Source organism: Polyergus mexicanus, unplaced genomic scaffold (genome assembly GCF_030449975.1).
Source record: "Polyergus mexicanus isolate NDT 795.1 unplaced genomic scaffold, iyPolMexi1.0 SCAF_9, whole genome shotgun sequence".
Taxonomy (NCBI): domain Eukaryota; kingdom Metazoa; phylum Arthropoda; class Insecta; order Hymenoptera; family Formicidae; genus Polyergus; species Polyergus mexicanus.
The window spans coordinates 3,146,600-3,167,090 of NW_027223329.1; the positions used below are offsets into that span (position 1 = coordinate 3,146,600).

At 35.4% G+C, this 20,491-nt stretch overlaps 2 protein-coding genes across 3 annotated transcripts; both read right to left on the minus strand.

Annotated features, from left to right (window-relative positions):
* Positions 1 to 1,727: 1,727 nt before the first annotated feature.
* LOC138936259 (ankyrin repeat domain-containing protein 39) lies at positions 1,728 to 18,903 on the minus strand. Its single transcript, XM_070301522.1, has 4 exons — positions 18,661 to 18,903; positions 13,305 to 13,422; positions 10,273 to 12,475; positions 1,728 to 2,263 (listed from the first exon to the last, which is right to left on the minus strand). The coding sequence occupies exons 2-3, from the start codon at positions 13,408 to 13,410 to the stop codon at positions 11,739 to 11,741; spliced, it is 843 nt and encodes a 280-aa protein (XP_070157623.1). The 5' UTR covers positions 13,411 to 13,422; positions 18,661 to 18,903; the 3' UTR covers positions 1,728 to 2,263; positions 10,273 to 11,738.
* On the minus strand, positions 13,470 to 18,689 carry LOC138936261 (uncharacterized). 2 transcript variants are annotated; one of them, XM_070301525.1, is made up of 5 exons: positions 18,602 to 18,689; positions 17,604 to 17,701; positions 17,051 to 17,275; positions 15,794 to 16,005; positions 13,470 to 15,268 (listed from the first exon to the last, which is right to left on the minus strand). In XM_070301525.1, exons 2-4 carry the CDS (start codon positions 17,683 to 17,685, stop codon positions 15,920 to 15,922), a joined length of 393 nt encoding a protein of 130 aa, XP_070157626.1. In that variant the 5' UTR covers positions 17,686 to 17,701; positions 18,602 to 18,689; the 3' UTR covers positions 13,470 to 15,268; positions 15,794 to 15,919. The 2 variants fall into 2 exon arrangements, with proteins under 2 accessions (XP_070157626.1, XP_070157628.1); XM_070301527.1 differs by lacking the exon at positions 13,470 to 15,268 and having other exon boundaries at positions 15,919 to 16,040.
* Positions 18,904 to 20,491: the final 1,588 nt, after the last annotated feature.

Below are 20,491 nucleotides of genomic sequence, written 5' to 3' on the forward strand. Positions count from 1 at the left end.
ATACTTTGAATCATAAATGTATAACCAGTTTTTTACAATAAAGCCTCGAATTTCGGGAAAAAAAAAACGGCGGAAGCAAAGTTGTACACTTGATAGATTATAAAAATTTATAAGATACAAAAAAATATCTATCTTGTTCCCTAGATAAAATATTATTTTTGAAAAGCGAGATTTTTTTTTTTTATGTCTCGAGACTTTATTTTTGGCACTTGTAGAATTTCTATGTCAAGTCTTCATTAATAACATGTTCGACATGTGGCTATTTATTAAAGTACTATGTGAACGATTAAATCCAATTAGACCCAATTTCTCTATAAATTTATATTTGATTAGAAACATATTCTATAAAAAGCAACGATGTATACGACTTACGTATGTAAAGAGCGATTGGCAGGCATCTTCGATTTAAAATTTTTCATTCAACGATTTGTACCTAAAATTGGGACATATACATATGTTCTTCGTTAAACGTGAGCTTATAAAAATTGGATTTAATCGCTCCTGAATTAATCAAAGCCGTAGCCGGACGCTATAATTAAATCGGGCAATTTGCAAGCATTATCGGTTAGTTAAAATAGTTCACGGAACATTGATAAAATCATTTTATATAACTGCGAAAAACTGTTTCATTATAAATATGGAGTTTACCCGAAAAATGTATGAAATATAATTTTTTATACGGCAATATAAATATTTTATACGCTTTATATTTAAACTTTTTTTTTTTTTTTTAAATAATTGTAACTCTGCTAAGTTTCAAATTTTAATATTTTGTCAAAGTTTCTTAACTAAAATTTTATCACAAAATATTATATTGATATTATATAATATTGTATTTTTAGAAAGTATTATTTTTAGTTTGATTTAAATATCGTTACAGGTGAACTTATTTATCGTCTTCGCACTGGAAAGTCTACACGCAAGATATTCCCGAGACATTAACTGCCTCGTTCTCCAAAAATTATTGCCTCACATTGTTCTCCAACTGCCCGATTTAATCTTGTCGGGGGCCGTGAAGGCTCGCGCGACAAATGATAATTGTAACCAAGACAAATGGATCTGTGAAAGACTCACCCTGCATTTTCAGCGGCAGCAATGGACATGTGCCTCCTCTCATCGAGGGCGGGCGCGGCGTCGAATTGCCGAGGGAGATCCGTGGTAATGAATTGAGAGTCACGCGTGCACGCGAGAGATGTTTCTCTCTCTTTCTCTCTCTCTCCCTCTCTCGTTCCCTTCGTGCGGACACTACCCTCGTGCACCAAGAGAACTTTTCTCACCACTACACTGTCGATGTCACCACTAAGCGACGAGGTCGTTAACCATCACTCGCGGCACCAGTATCACAGAAATATCAACACTCCTCGTCGCGATTAAAATTAAAAAAAAAATAAAATAAAATAAAATAAATTAATAAAAAATAAAAAAAAGAGAGAGAGAAAAGAGAAAATGACGAGGTTGAAATTCGCACCTTGATCAGTACGCCACAAGCACGGTGTCCCGAAAGTATTCGAAGGAAGTACCACGGAACTGCGAAGCGTTGTACGCGCGCGAATGGATATCGTTCTCGCGACTAATCACCGATTAGCCGACAGGACTGGACGATGACATCCGGTGATGTGTCGGAAGCTGCATCATCCTTCCGCTGATGGTTCTCAGCCATCTTCCCGAGCTCAACGACATTCGATATAGTCCGTCCCACTGTCGACCACACCGTCTTTTTTCTTCTCTCTCTCTCTCTCTCTCTCTCTCTCTCTCTCTCTCTCTCTCTCTCTCTCTGAAGGATACACCGACAGGCAGGTGCAGACGAGGAACGTTGCCTTGCACGAATCGGTTCACGATCACGATAGAATTTCGAGCGGTCTCAGCTTCAACCGAGAGCGATGGCGTGATCGACGATGGACGTGATCTCTTTATCGAGACGCATACACGTTGTCAGGGTGGGCACGTAGCACGAGCGATGGGAGTGTCTCTTCCCCGAAGAGCCGGGCCTCTCTTCCTTTCTTCCCTTCGTCAGATTATTCCCGATGTTTCCGATCTCTCTCCTCGAGAGTTTTCGCGAAGTCGTTTTTACCTCGAACTCTTCCTGCCGCCGAAAGCTCCTCCGGGTCTTCCTCGAAAAGGATATCTCGCTTAAACCGACCAAGTTCCTTCCCGTCTCTAAGGATCCTGTTGATCCTTCCGTAGCTTTTTTTTTTTTCAAGTCCGCCAGGTTCGACGGTTTTTTGCGTCGGGTAGGTCTTGAGCTCGATAAGCGGGATCGATCCTGGAAACGATAACGATAAACGGGAGTGAGCGAGAGTGACAATTGTCAAGCGAAAGGGAGAAAAAAAAAAAAGAAGGAGTATCGTGCTATAAAGCGTAAGCTCACGTAACGCGTTAGCGAACAGGACGCGGCGTGCGTTACGTCAAACGCGTTACACGTTACGTTTGACGCATTTGCATTCGTTGACGAGCTCGTAATGCGCGCGATGTCGTTCTACCTCATTTGTGAGGTAATCGGCGGGATCATTAGCGAACAAATGATTATCGTCGATACCTCTTGTCCGAGTGATATAAGAATAATAACTGTGACAATGAGGTTTGAAAGTAGATTCGACATCTCTCTCTCTCCCCCCCCCCTCTCTCTCTCTCTCTCTTTATGTGTGTAAATATACTTTATTTTTGCACAAACTATTATCATGTATTGTTCTTTTTTCATCATTGCTTAATTTAACAATCATTGCAATTATTATTATTTCGGTTATGACGATATATTTATTTCGTGATAAAAATAAAATATCAAATTATTTTGTCGTTTGTTTTCATATCATTATATACATAAAGTTGTTTTATTTAATATAAATATAAAATGATAAAAATTAAATAAAATATAAATATAAAATTGTTTTATTTATATAATAATATAAAAACAAAACGACGAAATAATTTAATGTTTTATTTTTATTACGAAATAAATATATCGTAATAACCGAAATAATAATAATAACAATAATAGTTAAATTAAGTAACTAATATAATTATAAAAAATTGTTATAAATGATATAAAAATTGTAAATATATAGCATGCGCATGAGAAATTAATTTTACATCTTTTAATATACGTTATTATATTTTTTTTCACACAACAGCATATATATATATATATATATATATATATATATATTGTATATATATATATAAATATATATAAATATTCTCATTATACACATTTCTGTATATATGTACAGTATAATACAAGAGAAAAATATAAACCACAATTTCAATTTTACTGTATAAAAATGAAGATAGTCGAGATAATCAACGCGATTCAAGATTAAAAATTTCTCTGTAAAAATCACTAAAATATTAAGTTGCTCGACCTTGATCATTTGCGAGATAAAAGTATTCTTACGCCAATCGAGAACTCACGTATCGTAGATGAAATCTCTTAATCAACCATTCGTTTTCCGAAGATTATTCTGTACATAGAAGTATTACGGTAAAATTATCGAAAACTGAATATTTTACGAAATATTTTATTTTTTATATCAAAATATGTCAGATTAAAATATAAAATAACTCAAAAAGTACTTAATGAAAATATACTTTATTATAGTGTTTCGGAAAGCTCTCGATGTCAGCTACAAGAATACTAAATAAAAAATGGGGGTTTCCATTTAAGATTTTAAAGTTGACCCTCACATGACCTTCAAATGATTTTTCAAGGTCAAATCATTGTCACCATCTTACGGCCCCCTTGAAGCCACACAACTTTTGTTTGAAACATTTTTCGATTTAACGCAGTGTTTCTGAGATATTTGAGTGGGTCCTTTAAAATGGGACACCCTGTATGTATATATATATATATATATATATATATATATATATATATATATATATATATATATATTTACAATATATTTTAAACACATAATTCACAATTTAGCTTATTGACGGATTGCGCCTTACGATAAGATTGCAAGAGCAAAATTATCAGAGATTTTTTTTTTTTTATATTCCTCGAGTCCTAATAAAATTCCATAAGAATTTCAGGTTATCTAATTTTTTTTCCACAGAATAGACACCCTGATATTCTTACGAGCAACAAAATCGCGCTTTCCGTAAAGATGAGTCGCGGGAACGCTCGTCTTTCCCTATTTTTCGGCGAGACGGGAGCGAGCGGGAAGGAAGGTTAAACGCATCCGCAACTAATGACAGGTTTCGAAATCGCCACTCCGCAACACGACAACTGTCGCCGTTCCCGTCGTCGTATAGCAAGCCCGCGATGTAACCACGCGCATCACATGGCGTCGCGCTCGACGAAGAGAGGCGCTGCCATTAATACAATAGCCCCTCTGGTGCGTGCATGCGCGGCGCATGTCCACAACGGCCCATTCTCCTGCTTCCGAAACATATGTAGACCGTGGGCGCGTTTAGGAAAACTCGGAGAGATCGATATCGTCGTCGGCTGGTCGCGGTCGTCGCGTCGACGACGACGCTCCGCCCGTCGCGAATTTCTGCGATTTACGACGTATTACGTACCGCCGAATATTTTGTATCTTCCTTAACCGAGTTAAAATTAAATATGGGCGAATTAAAATTAATTAAATTAAAAAATATACAGTTGGAAAATTTATGTCTTCTTGATAAAAAAAATGTCGGTTAAAATTTTGACGTTAAATATTTAACACATTTATGTGTTAATTTAAGATATTCCTGTTATGTTAATTGAACTCAAATGTTATATTATTTTAAAAATTGAAAAAAATGTATACTTAATATACAGGGTGCAACGGAGCGCCCGTATCAGCAGTTTTTTGTATAAAAAAATAATTGTTTTTAAAAAAATTATTTACAATGTATTTTTTTAAAACAATTATTTGTTTTTTTTTTGCGCTAATTGATTTGTCTCATTATTCTGTACATAAAAGTATTATTATCGTAAGATTATCGAAAATTAAATATTTTACGAAATATTTTATTTTTTATATCAAAATGTGTCAGATTAAAATATAAAATAACTCGAAAAGTACTTAATGAAAAAATACTTTATTATAATGTTTTGGATGACTTACAATGACTGACGAATAAAAAAAAAAAAAAAGCAAAAATATAATACGATCGACGTGTAATTAAAAAATTACGTTGATCATATAACTGACTAGGCAGATGAAGATAAAGATTATTTTTATAGAACTTTGACTCACTTTATTAGCTTAAATTCGAACAAAATTAATTTTTCCTCAGAGTTTCAAATCCATTAAAGATTTTTACAGTTTATTGACTTGAAAAATAAACGCTATTATAGATAAAACAAATAATTTTTTTTTTTTTTTTTCGTATTATTAAAACACAAATTTCAAGAATTAAAGAAATATCAGATTTATTAAAACGATTAATCTTCAGGAGTTCTAAATAAAATCAAATACAAAAGATATCTATTTGTCATTAAAACAAAGTTTTCTTCTACGTCAGCAAAATTCAGGTCAATGTTTTGGGACATTTCTTCTCAAGGATTAAAATATCCTTTTAAAATGACATTATCCCATTTGAGGCGCGAGTAAATATTTTAAAACGTCCATTATATGGTGCATAAAACATTTTTCTTGCTTTATATTAAGTGAGTCATCGTTCAGCGAGCCGTTACAAAAGTGTGATTGCGAAAATCACGGACACACACGGTCGCACAGCGTGAATTTAGAGGCCGAGAGCGGCGGAGCGATCGGGACCGTGTTTTTTTTCGGCTTCGCGCGTACTTGAACACGCGCCTCGTCACTCGTCGAATTTGCGCGCCTCAAATGCGCCGAATGTAATTATTAATTCGGACGCACCGCGCGCGCGGATCGCGTTGCATTGCGTACTTAAAAGGAGCGCGCTGCGTCGTCCATCATCATTCTCAGATCTTCCCTAAAACAAACCTGTATAACGCTCGCTTCGGGATACTTACGTCACGCGAGAAACACGGTTTAACTGGCGATCGTCATTCTTTTACCCCGTATCATTTCATTCGAATAAAAAACGGTTTGCGTCAAAATAATAATCCCATAAAAGATATAAGGAGATATATTACACGTGTATTCTAAGATGCGTGCATTTTACGAATGTTTTATTGTTATGAATTATTACAAAAGGTGAAAATATTTTCTACCAAGAAAAAATTAATTTAAAAAAATTTATCCCCATATTTTCTCCCATAAAAATTCTACAGACAAGAAGATTGTTTTGCAATGTTTACGATTATTATTTTATGACAAGTAAATGCGACTTGCAATATAACAAGCAGTTGAGATAAAAAAAGACGGTTTCAATTAAAAAAAAAAAAAAATGCCGATTAGAAATAATACTGAGGAAGAGAGCGGAAAATGTAAAGTCCAGTCCCATCGACTTAGGTCGTAACGTTTACGACACGTCAGCGTTGTAAGGTTAGCACTTGAAGTGTGAGGCCATTTAAATAACCCTTGTTGCCCCCGTGTTACGTAATTTAAAAGACCTTGGAAAAACTTCCGTAACTTTGTAGACTTGTCAAATAGATATCAAAGAGCTGTGTGTGAATAATCTAGTAATTTCTTATCGATGCTATCATCTCATTTTCTCTTTATTTACTACGTTACTAAAAATTCTATTAAAATATTCTATTAAAATTTTTTAATAGATAATAGATTTAATAAGAGATTTATTAATAGAATTAATAATAGACTTTTTTAATAGATTATAATTATTGCCTTTTTAAATAAGGGTTCCTATAAAAATAAAAAAAAAACGGAGTTAAACGCTATATCATATTATCGTTGATTTATAATTTAACATAATATATATATGATATATATTATATCATATATTATTAAATATAAAAATAACAGCATATATTACACAGTTGGAAAATTTGGCTAAAATTTAATATATATTGCATGTCTCAGAAGATCGACACAAATTCCTATGTTAATTTAATATAATAGGGATATATTAAATGGTGACGTTAATGTTATGTTAATATTTCAACACAAAATGAATGCGAACTTTATAGTAATTTAAAATAAATTTTGTGTAAAATCAATATACAATATATTTTTAATGGTAAAATTAAATAAAAAAAAAAAAAAAAAATTGTTGACAGTCTCACTCCTATTATAGAATAAAATTATTGCTATTTTTTCACCTTTTTCAGTCGTTTTAATAATTTTTTTTTATTAAACATTTGAGTTACATTAATGTATTAAATATTTAACACAAAAATCTTAATCGGCATATTTTTTAACAAGAAAACAAATTTTCCAACTGTGTAATACTGAGGCACAAAAATATCGGCTTCCTTCTAGATCCTCCCAAAATGGCTAATTCTCCACCCATGGTAATTTCGTATAAAATATATATATATATATATATATATATATATATATGTGTGTGTGTGTGTGTGTGTGTGTTTCGCGGTTATTTTTTACAAAAAAAAAAAAAAAAAAAAAAAATCAAAGATTTTGCGTAACCGCGATGGTTCTCAGACGCCTATTCGAGCAATTCTCGAAACGCACACATATCGGAATATCGAAAAAAAATCTATACAATTTCGTGCCGCCGTGTATACACAATGTGAGTTGTAACGTTGTATAACAACTCCTTCCCCGAATGGGCATCTTAGGCGATGCGATCGCGTGACATGCCCTTAGGACGACCGTGGGCTCTCTCGAGCTCATTAGAACGAGAAAAAGTTTAACGCAGAAATGAGGGAGAATCCACGGACCGAAATTAGACGAACACCGCGCGTTCGTTCGTAAAATGTTGCCATTGTCATTGTCCAATTTTTATCCTCACATTATCGTGATTCGGCCCCCGAAGGCCTTCCAGAAGATACAAAAAAAAAAAAAAAAAAAAAAAAAAAAAAAAAAAAAAAGAGAGAGATAGAGAAAAAGAAAAAAGGAAGAGAGAGAGAGAGAGAGAGAGAGAGAGAGAGGTTTACTTCCTTCAAAATGTCGCGCCATAAAGTAATCAACCCTTCGCTTATTGTGGCTTCTCTTAGGATAAGAAACGCGTGTAAATGCGAGTCCAAATAAAGTCAAGGTACGATTCAAGATATTTATTATAGAAGAAATACAAAAATTTTTTTAAATTTTATTAAGTTGGGAAATCTGTCATTTTTAATTAATTATATAAATACATGTACATATTCAATTAATATTACCATAATTATGAATAAAATACATAATTACTTATATATATAACTTTTGTCTTTATATTTATTATTATTATTTTTTTTTTTTGCATTTTTGTCGTAGTATCGTCTGCAGCTAGCAACAAAATCATAGTGAAATATAGCACCGAACCTATTATCAAAAACTAGCATGCTAGCACGCACGGCAACACGCAGCATATATAGTATTTCAAGTTGTACAGCCATTATAATTGCTAGCAAAATGTCGCTGGCATGCGATCTAGTACGCAAAATCCTATCGTGTGCCGCAGGCTTAATTCTCGAACTTAAAAGGAGCCTATACGGGCATATTTACGACATTATTAAAACGGAAAAAAAGAAGAGCGCGCGGAACCTTGCATATTTTAAGAAGGAAATCGTAAGACGCGTATACGTAGTGGTTATTTCACACTAAAGGTTACGTATACCATGTTTTGGTATCGAGTATAATTTACGCAATGCTTGTTTTACTGGAGATTTAAAAAAAAAAAAAAAAAATGAGGCGAATATATCTCGCCGGAATTTTTTTTTTTTTTTCCTCGGGAAGAAGCCGATTTCGCAAACACGTGTATAACCTGTCATATATATATATATATATTTAAAAAAAAAAAGAAGGAAGGAAGACTGCCAAAAGATACATACAGAATTTTCGAGAGAGAGATAACAGATATCACGGTCAAGTTTACAATCGCGCGAGGAAAAAAATTTCATTTAATTAAAGCTCTTCTCCTTCAATAATAACAATATCACTCCCGAACTCTCACGTTACTCAATACGATCAGAATTCAAAACAATTACTACTTGCTCCAATGTCATGCGTTAACCTTCAAATTAAACGTCAACTAGGTCTATCCATCTCAGTCCGCATCTTTCTCCGGCTCTCGAGGAACGAGGTTAGTCGACGCTTTACTTCGCGAATGGAAAAGAGAGAACGGGCCCGTCGATCGACGGGAGATTCTCTCGGAGAAGACGGAAAACAGCACACGCACCTTTAACCCCACGCAGTCTCCCCTCGCTCCCCCTCGTGCGGCGCGGGCGGGCAGGTAGACGGGATGGGGAAGCCCCCACGGGACGTGATGCGGCGACGCACAATCGAAAGCGCCGATGGCGGAACAAGTTGACGGTGCGCGCGAGAGCGCGCCACGGACGCGGCGCGCACAGCGGAGCGCGACGAACTTGACTCTCAGCGGAGGAGCAGCGGACCGTCCGACGAGCGAATAAAAGCGGAACGTAGAAACCCGGCCGTTGCTTTCTCGCGGCGCCAAGCGCGATCCGGCGCGCCGCTCCTGGGCATTATATATTCGAGACGAGGAATAACGTTATTCGCGAATGCTGGCGGCCACGATGACAGCACGCGCGCGTCTCACTTTTTATTCGCGAGAAACAACGACGATACCATTTCGTAGTCTCAGGTCGAGTTCGTCCGTCCAAATCTTCCCTTCTCTCTCTCTCTCTCTCTCTCTCTTTCGCGCTCCGAAAAAACGTTGCTCGGCGGAAACGACGCGCGCACAGCTGCTGAGAGGAATATCCGAGAAACTCGCCGCTCGCTCTTCCTCTCTCTCTCTCTCTCTCTCTCCTCCTTTTAATCACGCTCTTTCCGCAGAAAAACACAGTGGGGCGCCACGGGATATACGCAAGTGGATATACCTCTCTCGATGTTTGATCTCTCCTTTATATTTCGCACGTATGAAACGCGCGTGGCAACGCGCACCGTCGACGACGACGACGACGTTCGGCGTCTTCGCGCGAGAGACCTTTTCCAGAATGGGAATCTATCTGATCGCGAAATAACGCTTTGCGGCCGGCGGCCTCGCCGCTCTTCTCATCCTCTTCGGCGAACCTCCTCCTCGCGACCGAGCGCTGCTGGACAGTACACGCAAGTACGTCGCGGCGAAACGTCCCGCCGCGCGCGCGCGCTCCTCCTCTTCCGCCGCCACCGCCCCCTCCCCCTCCCCCTCGCCCTTTCCCCCGACCACTCCGCCGCCGCGCTCACAGCGAGAGCGCATATATGTACGCGTGTCTCTCTCTCTCTCTCTTTCTTGCGGTTGCTCTCCTTATCTATTTTTATATATACTCTCTCTCTCTCTCTACTACGTTTCTCGCAATCTTACCCCTGCTTCTGTCCTTCCGTCCCGCTTTATCTCACTGCACGTAACGGATACACAGTACACTTCTTCTCTCTCTCTCTCTCTCTCTCTCTCTTTCGTCCGCGTAAAATACACAAATATGTTTGTATACACGGAGCACGGCGTAAAGAGGAGAGATGGAAACGTATCGCGCGAATAACGACGAATGACACGACGGACGGACGGACGGACGGAGAGCGCGCGCGCGCGCGCTGTCCGCTCAGACTGTGTTTGAATTCGCGCGCGCGTGTGTGTACTCGATTAGCGCGACCCGACGTGCGTGACGTCACAGCGCGACGACGTTACATCGCCGCTCTTTCGTTCCTTCTCCCTCTCACTCTCTATCTCCGGTTTTTTTCTTTCCGACGATTGTCACTCGCGCGGCGATCGGCGACGAGAAGCGAGGGCCTCGCGCTACGAGACACGAGCCGTGAAAACCGGGACGAAACGGGCGTGGACGAAGCAGCCGCGGTGGCCGCCGCGAGACACACGGATTCGCGACGTGAGAGGAACGGCTACCGCTCCGTATACGCGATCGCGACGTAGACGATCATCGTAGGTGGCGAGAGGCGATCGCCGCGATCGGCAAACGAGCCGTGAACGAGCTGACGGACGGACGAACGCGCGTGAGAACGATCCCAGCACGCGACCCCGCACGCACAAACAATCCGCGATTGATACTACTCGTGGAAACAACTGACGACTCCGCGTCGTGCAACGACTGGCGCGGCCGAACCGCGAACGACGACGGGAGATACTCGCGGCCGCGAGATGGCGCCGGCGACCGCGATATATCGCGGCTCGGCCGAGCGTCGCCGTAAACGGCCGAGGCGCCACGAGCGCGACCGATTCAATATCAAGTGCACGACCCTCCGGCTTCTCTTGTCTGTCGCGCGGACGGACGGACGGATGGGTGGATGGATGGATGGATAGATTGACCGCGTGTAGGGCACTTTAACGAGAACGTGGCGGGTGGAAATGGAGACAAGGAATTTTCGATGTATTAAATTTTTACTTTGGAGAATTGTTGAGATCTATTCTTCGTCAATGAAACAAAGTTTTGATGAATCATGAGAATTTTATTACTTCCTTCAATATTTGACATCGTTATTCATAAGTTGAAAAATAGTTTCTTCCTTTTTTTTTTTCTTTGAATATATTGATGTTTTAATAATTCTTGTATCATTGGTCATTGTTATAAAATTTCGAATGCTCGCTAGAGAAAGTCGTAGATTTTCTACCTTCTTAAATTTTTGAATGCTAATATGCTACCAGTCTTTCAGTTTATATGAAATTGTCATACATTTCTGCTTATGTATAAATATCAAAAAAGAGAGAGATTTACGTTTTATCAAAATATCAATATATATTACGCCAATATGCATATTCTCTCCTATTATTATTCAAAAACGAAAATTATATGAACAAAAACGAAATATGCAAGTATTCCGTTAAATTTTTTTCATTTTATTTGCTTGTTCATTAAGATATTTTTCTATTTCCTCCCTCTTTCGTTTTATCTTTTCCTTTATCTCTTCTTTTACACGATCTGTTATCTTTGTCCTCTCAATATCTTCTATTGCTTTTTTATCTTCTAATGCTTTTTTATCTTCTAATGCTTTCTTTTCTTCTGATGCTCTTTTTTCTTCTAATGCTTTTTTATCCATATCTTCATCGGACGTCTTTCCTAATAACGAATCTTTCATTAACTTCGCAGCTTCTGGTCCCAATTTGTTTAATGTCTCCTTATACGTTTCAGATATTAATTCCTTTGTATTTTGTCCGGTGTTATCTTTGATATTAAGATCAGTATGCGGTAGCAGTAACATGCAAGTGTTCGATAACGAGCTGTCTTGAAGAGTCTTCATAGAGCTGGCATGGCTCGAGATCGCCCGATGTAGGGCCGTCTTGCCATCCGTGTCCTTGAGATTGGCGTTCGCACCGTGTCGCAGCAACGTTTCGACGGTTTCAGCGTGACCCTGAGTAGCAGCACGGTGCAGAGGTGTCGCCTTAATAGAGGGGGTGGTCGCGTTCACGTCCGCGCCGTGTTTCAATAAGAGCTCGCACACGTGGAAATGACCGTTTCGAGCGGCGTAATGTAGGGGAGTGTAGCCGCCGGCGTCTTCCGCCCTGGGGTCGTGGCCCCTGCCCAATAGCATATCCACGCGTTTTATATCACCATCCAACGCTGAAAAAATGCGCCAAAAAAAACACGTGTTAGTCCATATAATTTCGCGATCACTGGACTTTTTTTCTTTTTTTTCTTTTTTTTTTAGAGCCTTCTCTCGACTTTTCAAGTGGTCGTGTAAACACTTGTATGTAAAATTGCCTCAATAAAAAGTAGGCATAGTTTACTATTAAATTTAAAATCAAAATTTAGATATACATTTTTGATAATTTTCAACAATGTAGGTAGCTTGATACAATTCAATTTCGAATTAAAATTCTATCAAAGTCCGATTTGAATGTCAAATTATGTTCTATTAGTTATTCTAGTCCAAAGTTTGATTCACAGAAAGTAACGCTGTGTTCGCTTTTTGTTAACTCGGAAAGAGAACTATGTGCAATTTCTATGTAAATCTTCTACCTCGATAAAAAATTATGGAAGAAATAAAAAGCATAAGAGCAATATAAAATCATCTCATTTTTTTCTATTATTTGTTTTCAGTATATATGAATATTGCATATAAATCTTTGTAACTTCCTTTTAATAATTGCGTTTATATAAATTACCCATTATTTATTCAAAAATAAATTCTTTATTCTATCCTTTCCCGAGAGAGAGAGAGAGAGAGAGAATTGTCCTCATTACATATAAAAATAAAATCCATTGAATTCTCTATTGACACAAATCCGATATTGAAATTTATAATAAACGCACAGCCAAATCTGAACAAACGTAATCCATTCATCGACGATCTATTTTCTAACGCTTCATTACGCATTTACCATATCTTACATTATTTTAAGTAAATATTCATATCGTGAATAGAAGCATCACTTTCACATTTATTTACCTGCCTTCCAAAGTCCACGTTCAAATACCATCTCATCTAAAGTCTGACAAACAGCATATTTATTGCTTTGGCATGCATGAGTACCATCATTGTGAGAATGCGCCATTATTTATTATATCTGCAAATAATTATTAGAATTTTTATTATATAAGTTTGACATAAGCCTTTTAGCTGTTATGTCCGTATAAAAAAAAAAAAAAAAAAAAAAGTTATTTTTGCATTCTCAAGAGACGAAGATTTTTGTCGCATAAAAAAATATATAACACATGAATTTATCGATATTTTTTGTATATGTAAATAATTGTGTACAACGTTCTATTATAAGCTGCGCATATACCCCGACTGTTTCGTACAAAATAGTTTAAGGCTCTGTTCATGCGCGAGATTATTAATTTACATAAATATAAAATTCACCATATCCGCGAATTTTAGTTTTATAAATTGCACTCATATCAAATTCTAACTAAGAACTATATCGTTAACATCATCGACAATATCATTTTTGATTTTCTTACATACAGTATAAATTTTATAATATATATAACTGTTAAACTATATAAAATAATGATTCTTCTATATAATTTTATTTGATTTGGTTTAATGTAAATACAGGAAATATCAATCGCAATAATTTTTTAGATTGACAAATACATTAATATACAAGTACGAGTAAATATCGCTATAAATACTATATCAAATGACAGTTTTACGTTTAAACTCTCTGGACCATGTTTGATCCAAACGATATCTCGCACATATAACTGTACGATAAACTACCAAAAATACAATACACATAGTAGAAGAAAGTGTTATATTAATGCTACATGTGTGTATGTGTGTGTGTGTGTATGTGTTACCATATATAAAGATATTATATAAATTCTTATTTGTACATATTATAATAAAATTTTATTCCCCACAAAATGATAAACGTTGTTTAAAAACGACATGGACCAGTTTGGAGCAATCTATATTGCGCCAATTTACATCATTGCCTGGATTATATGAAACTCTCGTCTCCTAACTCCCAATAAAGCGTGAAAGAACCCATTTTCCACGCAACGAGGTAAAAAGATATCACAAAATACAATACTTCTACTAATTATACATATATAATGTGTGTGCCAACGCGCGTTGCTTTACCCGATAAAATTTTCCGTCTCTGCTGGTAAATTATTATCTGCAACATACGGCGCAGAAATGTTTAAATGGTTCACGCTTCGGAATTATACCTCCCACTTCCATCCTCCCTCCCGGACGGTCTTATTATGATTATACAATTTTATCGTGTCATTTTCGAAACCGTAAAAAGAAACTCGCGACATTGCTGAGATATACATATAAAATGTCATATCCGATAACATGCGAGAAAAATATTCGTGTTATCGTTTATAGCAACGAGTAACATGCGTAAGTTTCCGTTTTCAGGTCAAGTGAAATACTATACGTATTCTATTTTAATGATAAGCTGCATCTTATATATGTACCATCCAACTTTGCAAAGTACATATATAGCAATCAAATATCTTGAAAAGATATTCGATAAGATGAAGCCTTTTTAGACAGTCGACACATATATTATATGCTTTCAATTAATATCGCGAAAAAAATTTCGTCAAAACGCGATTAGATATAGACAAATGTCAGAAATACAAAATATATATAAAAAAAATGCAGAAAAAAGATAACATTACAGATCTCATTCACCAATTGTTGTAGTTTGATTCACAAAAACACAGATATACGTATATATATCTTATACAGATACATATATATATATATATATATAGATAGCAAGTAAATGCATTTAGGTATATAATACGTTTATATATATAATTAGACCCAGTTTTTTTTATATCATTAACATTCCCGCTGCAATGTCCAAAGTATCTCGGCCTCTCCGGTACTACAAATAACTCGATAGCCGAGCTCGGCTAGAGCATTTATGACGGAGAACGGTGTTCCTGAAATCAATTTGGCAACGTAAATTCCTAAAAGATGTGTGATAAAAAAATTAATATTAATATTTCAAAATTTAAGTAATAGTGCTGTAAATTTGTTCAAATTTTTCCTAATTATTATACTATTAATACAACAATGAAATCTTATTTCTATTAAATTAATGAAACTTTTAAGAATTATTAAATATCGTATTTTTCGAGTTAACCAAATAAGTTAGGATAAATCATTAATGATTATGACTTATTATATGTATATACAGAGTGTTTTACGGATAAAGTTCCGAAATATAATTTCTTCGATATATTTGGCCTAAACTGGATATCTTTAAAAGGATTTTACTTCACACATATTACTCGTTTTTATTGTAATAATCTTTATATATTTGTTATCTCGTGATTAATTCGTATTCTTATAAAATGACTAGATGTCATAGTTCGAAGGATCTGTTTCGAGGGGGTTCTGAGGAGCGACCCGTGCAACATCTGTTAAAATTTGAAAATTTCTTGGAAGGGAAGGTTAATATTAACCTTTGAGCATAATTCCATTCACGATATTCGTACTACTGGGGGACAGCGGGAAGCGGCTGCGTAGGGCCGATGTCTCTTTCGAGGGCAAACCAAACACAGCGCAATCGGCCGCAAACGGGGATGCCTTTACACCGACGTAATAGAAAGTGTCGTCGTCCTCGTCGGTGCCGTCCTTTTTGGACGTGACGTTGGACGTGGTTGCCATTGCCGCGCTAAAAGTATCGTTATACCTCGTTGTGCTTTACTTCTAGAAGAAAAGCAAACGTGACGCACGTGAGTGACGATCGAAGCCGTTTATCACGAAAGTGGTACGAACATCACCCCATTCACGAAGCAAGAGATTGCTCTTGACGAAATTTCTCGATCAAAAGTTCAAAAAGCTGCGTTTATGCGGTGCTTTTGTTATTTTATCAGATCTTTTTTTTGTTCGTGATACTTTTGAAACGATTCCAGCAACAAGAGAACACCTCCATCTCTCAACCCTTGAACTCTCGTTACAATTGACATAAAAAGATACGAGTAGCTTTCCAGTTTTACTTTCAAAATATATGCAGCTTCAAAATTTCTATTTTTCGATAAGAAAATATTCACATAAATTTTACGTATAATAAATTTTGTATAAAATAAAGTTACTCTGTAAAATATTGTATCTCAAATAATATATAAAAAAACTTAGAATCTTTGTTCTTTTTTTCCCTTTTTTTTTAAATATGAAGCACATTTATTTTATATAAATTCAATGATCATTATATAAAATATGTACTTGAGAAGATTTTAAAACACTTTGACTAAAACCACTTTCAAGATAAATGGTGCATTTCTGGTCAAATGAAATGTTGAAGCTGATATGTTGATGCCGTGTATCGTATATCCAATAGAAAACAGATTGTTTGAAGATAGAACTTATTTTTATTAATTTTTTTTTCTAATTAATATTACTCTCTTCTTTTAAAGTACTGTGGACAATTTTTACTACAATAATAAGAATTTTTAGACATAAAAAAATTTTCTCCTATTGGAAATGCGATTAGCGCACTAGTATAAGCACATATAATGTACAATATATACAAGTGATAGCACTGGAGTTTTATAAACTTTCAATAAAAACACATGTGTTTTCTGATGAAGCGTGTCGATAGACATTACTTTTCACAGAAGCATTAGAATGCGATTGTGCATAATAAATGTTGCAACTATGCTATGCGATGTGCTCTTGGGTTGCTGTTAAAGCTGCGTTATACTAATTTCGAACCATACCAGCCTTTATAGCAATATCAGGTTCAGGTTCTGTAAATTCTTTTCTCATAGTCCACATGTACTCGTTATAATCTTGCTTAATGCTAGTACTGGAAGATGCGATGACTTTGTAACCAAGTACCTCTAAAGCACTCAATATTATGCAAGGATGTTGCAAATATACTATCGTCGAATCGTCGCAATAACCGATAGATGTAAAGCGACTCAACTGCTCTATGTCAGCCGCTATAACATAATTGAATATTATTTGTACCTCTAAGCTTAATTCATTATTATATTATACCTATTTGCAATATTCTTAATTACACACAAAATATTATCTATTGTATAATTTTCAAGGTACATCAATCTAATCCCTAAATGTATGTTAAATATTTGTTAGCTTTTGACATTATTTGTATTATTACTACCATATGACTTTTAGAGAAATGTAATGTAAAAGATTTTCAACTATGACAAGTCGCTGAACATATCGCTTAATTATGGAAAAATTTAAAAAGAGGGAAATGTAACATGTACATTTGTATGACGGCGAGTATGCGGGAGTTCGTACCTTTAAGCCCTGACACAAGAACCCTCCAGGGATATTTATGACTGTATGACGCTAGGTTACCACGTACTAAAATGTATGGCATAGTCAGCTAAGACAATCTGTAATATATGACAACCTATATGACCACCTGGATACACATGTAACACGTAATATTCACATAAACAAGTTAGACTTGTGTATAGAAATGTTTTTATGCAGTATGTCAATCAAAATTAAATACCACAATCATCTTACAAGGTCCAGAGAGTTTAGAGATTATCGTATTATTCGCAAACATTTTTCTGTATTTATTGCGATATTGACAAGACGATTACAGTGTCAAAAAGAATACATATTACATGAAATAAAAAGAAAAAAAAAATATATATATATATATAAAATATAATTAAATAAACTAAGTATCAGTGAAACAAAAAAAAATATAGAATTCAAGAATGTGTGTTGCGATTATATGTCAATTTTGTCTTACATTATTCGTTATACAAACAAGTCATTTATTTAAATCAACATTTAGTTTATTTATTTTCTATTTTATAATCATCGAGTCTATCTCAGTTTTAATGAAATATGATTTTCAAACATGACAAAACAAACATATATCAGTCAAGAAGTAAAGGGACAAAAACAAAGAGAAAAAAAAAAAGAGAAGAAACCACAAAGAAGTCTCTTTACTTTTTGACCGATGTAATATACTCGTGTAAAATTTCATGTACAAATGTACAAATAAATATATATTCACATGATTTTGCACACAATACATAGTTAAAAATACAAATTTTTTCAACTAATTGTGGCTAATAAAAAAAAAAAAAAAAAAAAAATTTTAAAGCCTACTTAAATATATCTTATAATAACAATTAAAATAAATAAAATTGGGACAAGATAAAATAAATCGTCCGACGTGTGTGCACTATATGCGTTAATATATTTTATGAAAATTAAACAAAAAACAGGACGATGAAGAACTTCCAAGATACTAATAAATCAAACATTCTTGCCTTATCTCGACGACTACGTCACACGGATCTTCGTACTCTGTTGAGGTAGAGTCTCTTACCTAAGGGAAAATATGTCGAAAATGCCGAAAAAACAATTTAGCGTCTCAATGATACTATTTAGAGCCAGTTACACGTGATATCTCGGCAATCACGACCCACAGGCCTCCGTACTTCAATCTTCTATTCGACAATAATGTACTCTTCCGTGTAACTTGGATTCTCGGCAAAAAATTTGTTCGATTTACGATTGCACGAATCGACCACAGAAGTACGCAATATCCAATGCTATATTTCTTGTCCATAGACTCAAGAAACACAACTGATGCACTTGTCGAATAAATCGAAAGAGAGAGAGACAGCGAACGCGATTGGCTACGCCATTTTGATGGGATAGCCAATCGATTTACAGTTCGTCATTAAGAACGAAATGGTCGATTGGTTCGGTATTAATTATGCCGAAAAAGGAAGCTACTCCCGATTTTAATAATTTTTGAAAGATGTTCATCACCCTGAATAATATATTGAAGATTTTAGCCAGCGCTCGTTGTTTATTAGAAAGTTATTAACAAAAAAAGGTTTAATAAATAAAATGTAATTTTTCTGACACTAATCCCATACAACACTAAAGCTTGCAACAACATTGCTGCAACATTGCAATATTGCATATTGCAGTTTAATGTTGCAGAAATATCGCAAAGACATTATTTTACAATATAACTTCAGCAATATTACAGCAACATTACGAAAATATTCCAAGAAAAGTATTCAATAATCGCTAGTTCATTTGTTTACCGCTATGCGGCGCCTGTTGCGCTATCTATTCCGCATTTAATTTTTAGTCACGGTGATTATATAAAGTTTACAAAGAGCGGCTAATAAGATTAAAGATATAATAATTATTTCTATTAGTTTAAGTTGTATGATATGACCCCAACACGGGGGATTCAGACATTGGACTAAGAATTCTTTTAATAGTTTCCATTCTTATATAAAATCAAAATTTTGATAATAATTTTCTAATATGCAAAATACTTTAGATTTTAATAAATAAATTTTGAGATCATATAAAGACGAGAGAAATGTGAAAAAACTCATTGTACGCGTAAATCCACCACGATCTTTTTGCATCCTGATATCTGAATATTTCGGATACAAAGAGATTGCAAATTTACACAATTGCAAATTGAGTTTTTTCTTATTTCTCTTAGATATATATCTGCCCTGTTTATTATATTGGATGTCTTTTGGATTTCCAGGACATACATGTGCAATTAATTATTAACATTAATTTTGTTTAATATTAATAATTGAATTTGATGCGATTTTCATATATCCAAAATTATTATTTATTTAATATTTCATGAGAAATGTTACTGTCCACAACATTCCAAAAACTTTACAAAAAATAGTATTCAAGCGCTAGTTCGTTTGTTTACCGCTATGCGACACGCGAACTCGTATTTGAGATTTGGTTATGAGAATTATATCAAGCTTGCAAAGAGCAACTGTGACGGGAAATTACAAATATAATTATTTTCTATCAGTTCAATTTCTGATGCAATCCCAACATAGGGAATTCAGATATTGGATTGTTTAGAAAATATTACACGACTCAAACCCCCGGGAGCCAAACCTAAAATATTCATGTACAGCACGAAAGCCTCAAATATTAAAGAACGTGAACTATTTTTAATATTAGATTTTTAGTATTGGCAGTAAATAACAGAACCAAATCTTAATTTATATTTAAATTTTAAAATTTGCTCCTTGAAACGTACGAAAAATATCCCTAACATATCCTATAAAAATCCTTAGGATGTTCCACAGGATCTGCCTGAATTCTCCAGAGGTTAGTATTCGGCTATCATTTACTCTTCCTGAGGACATCCA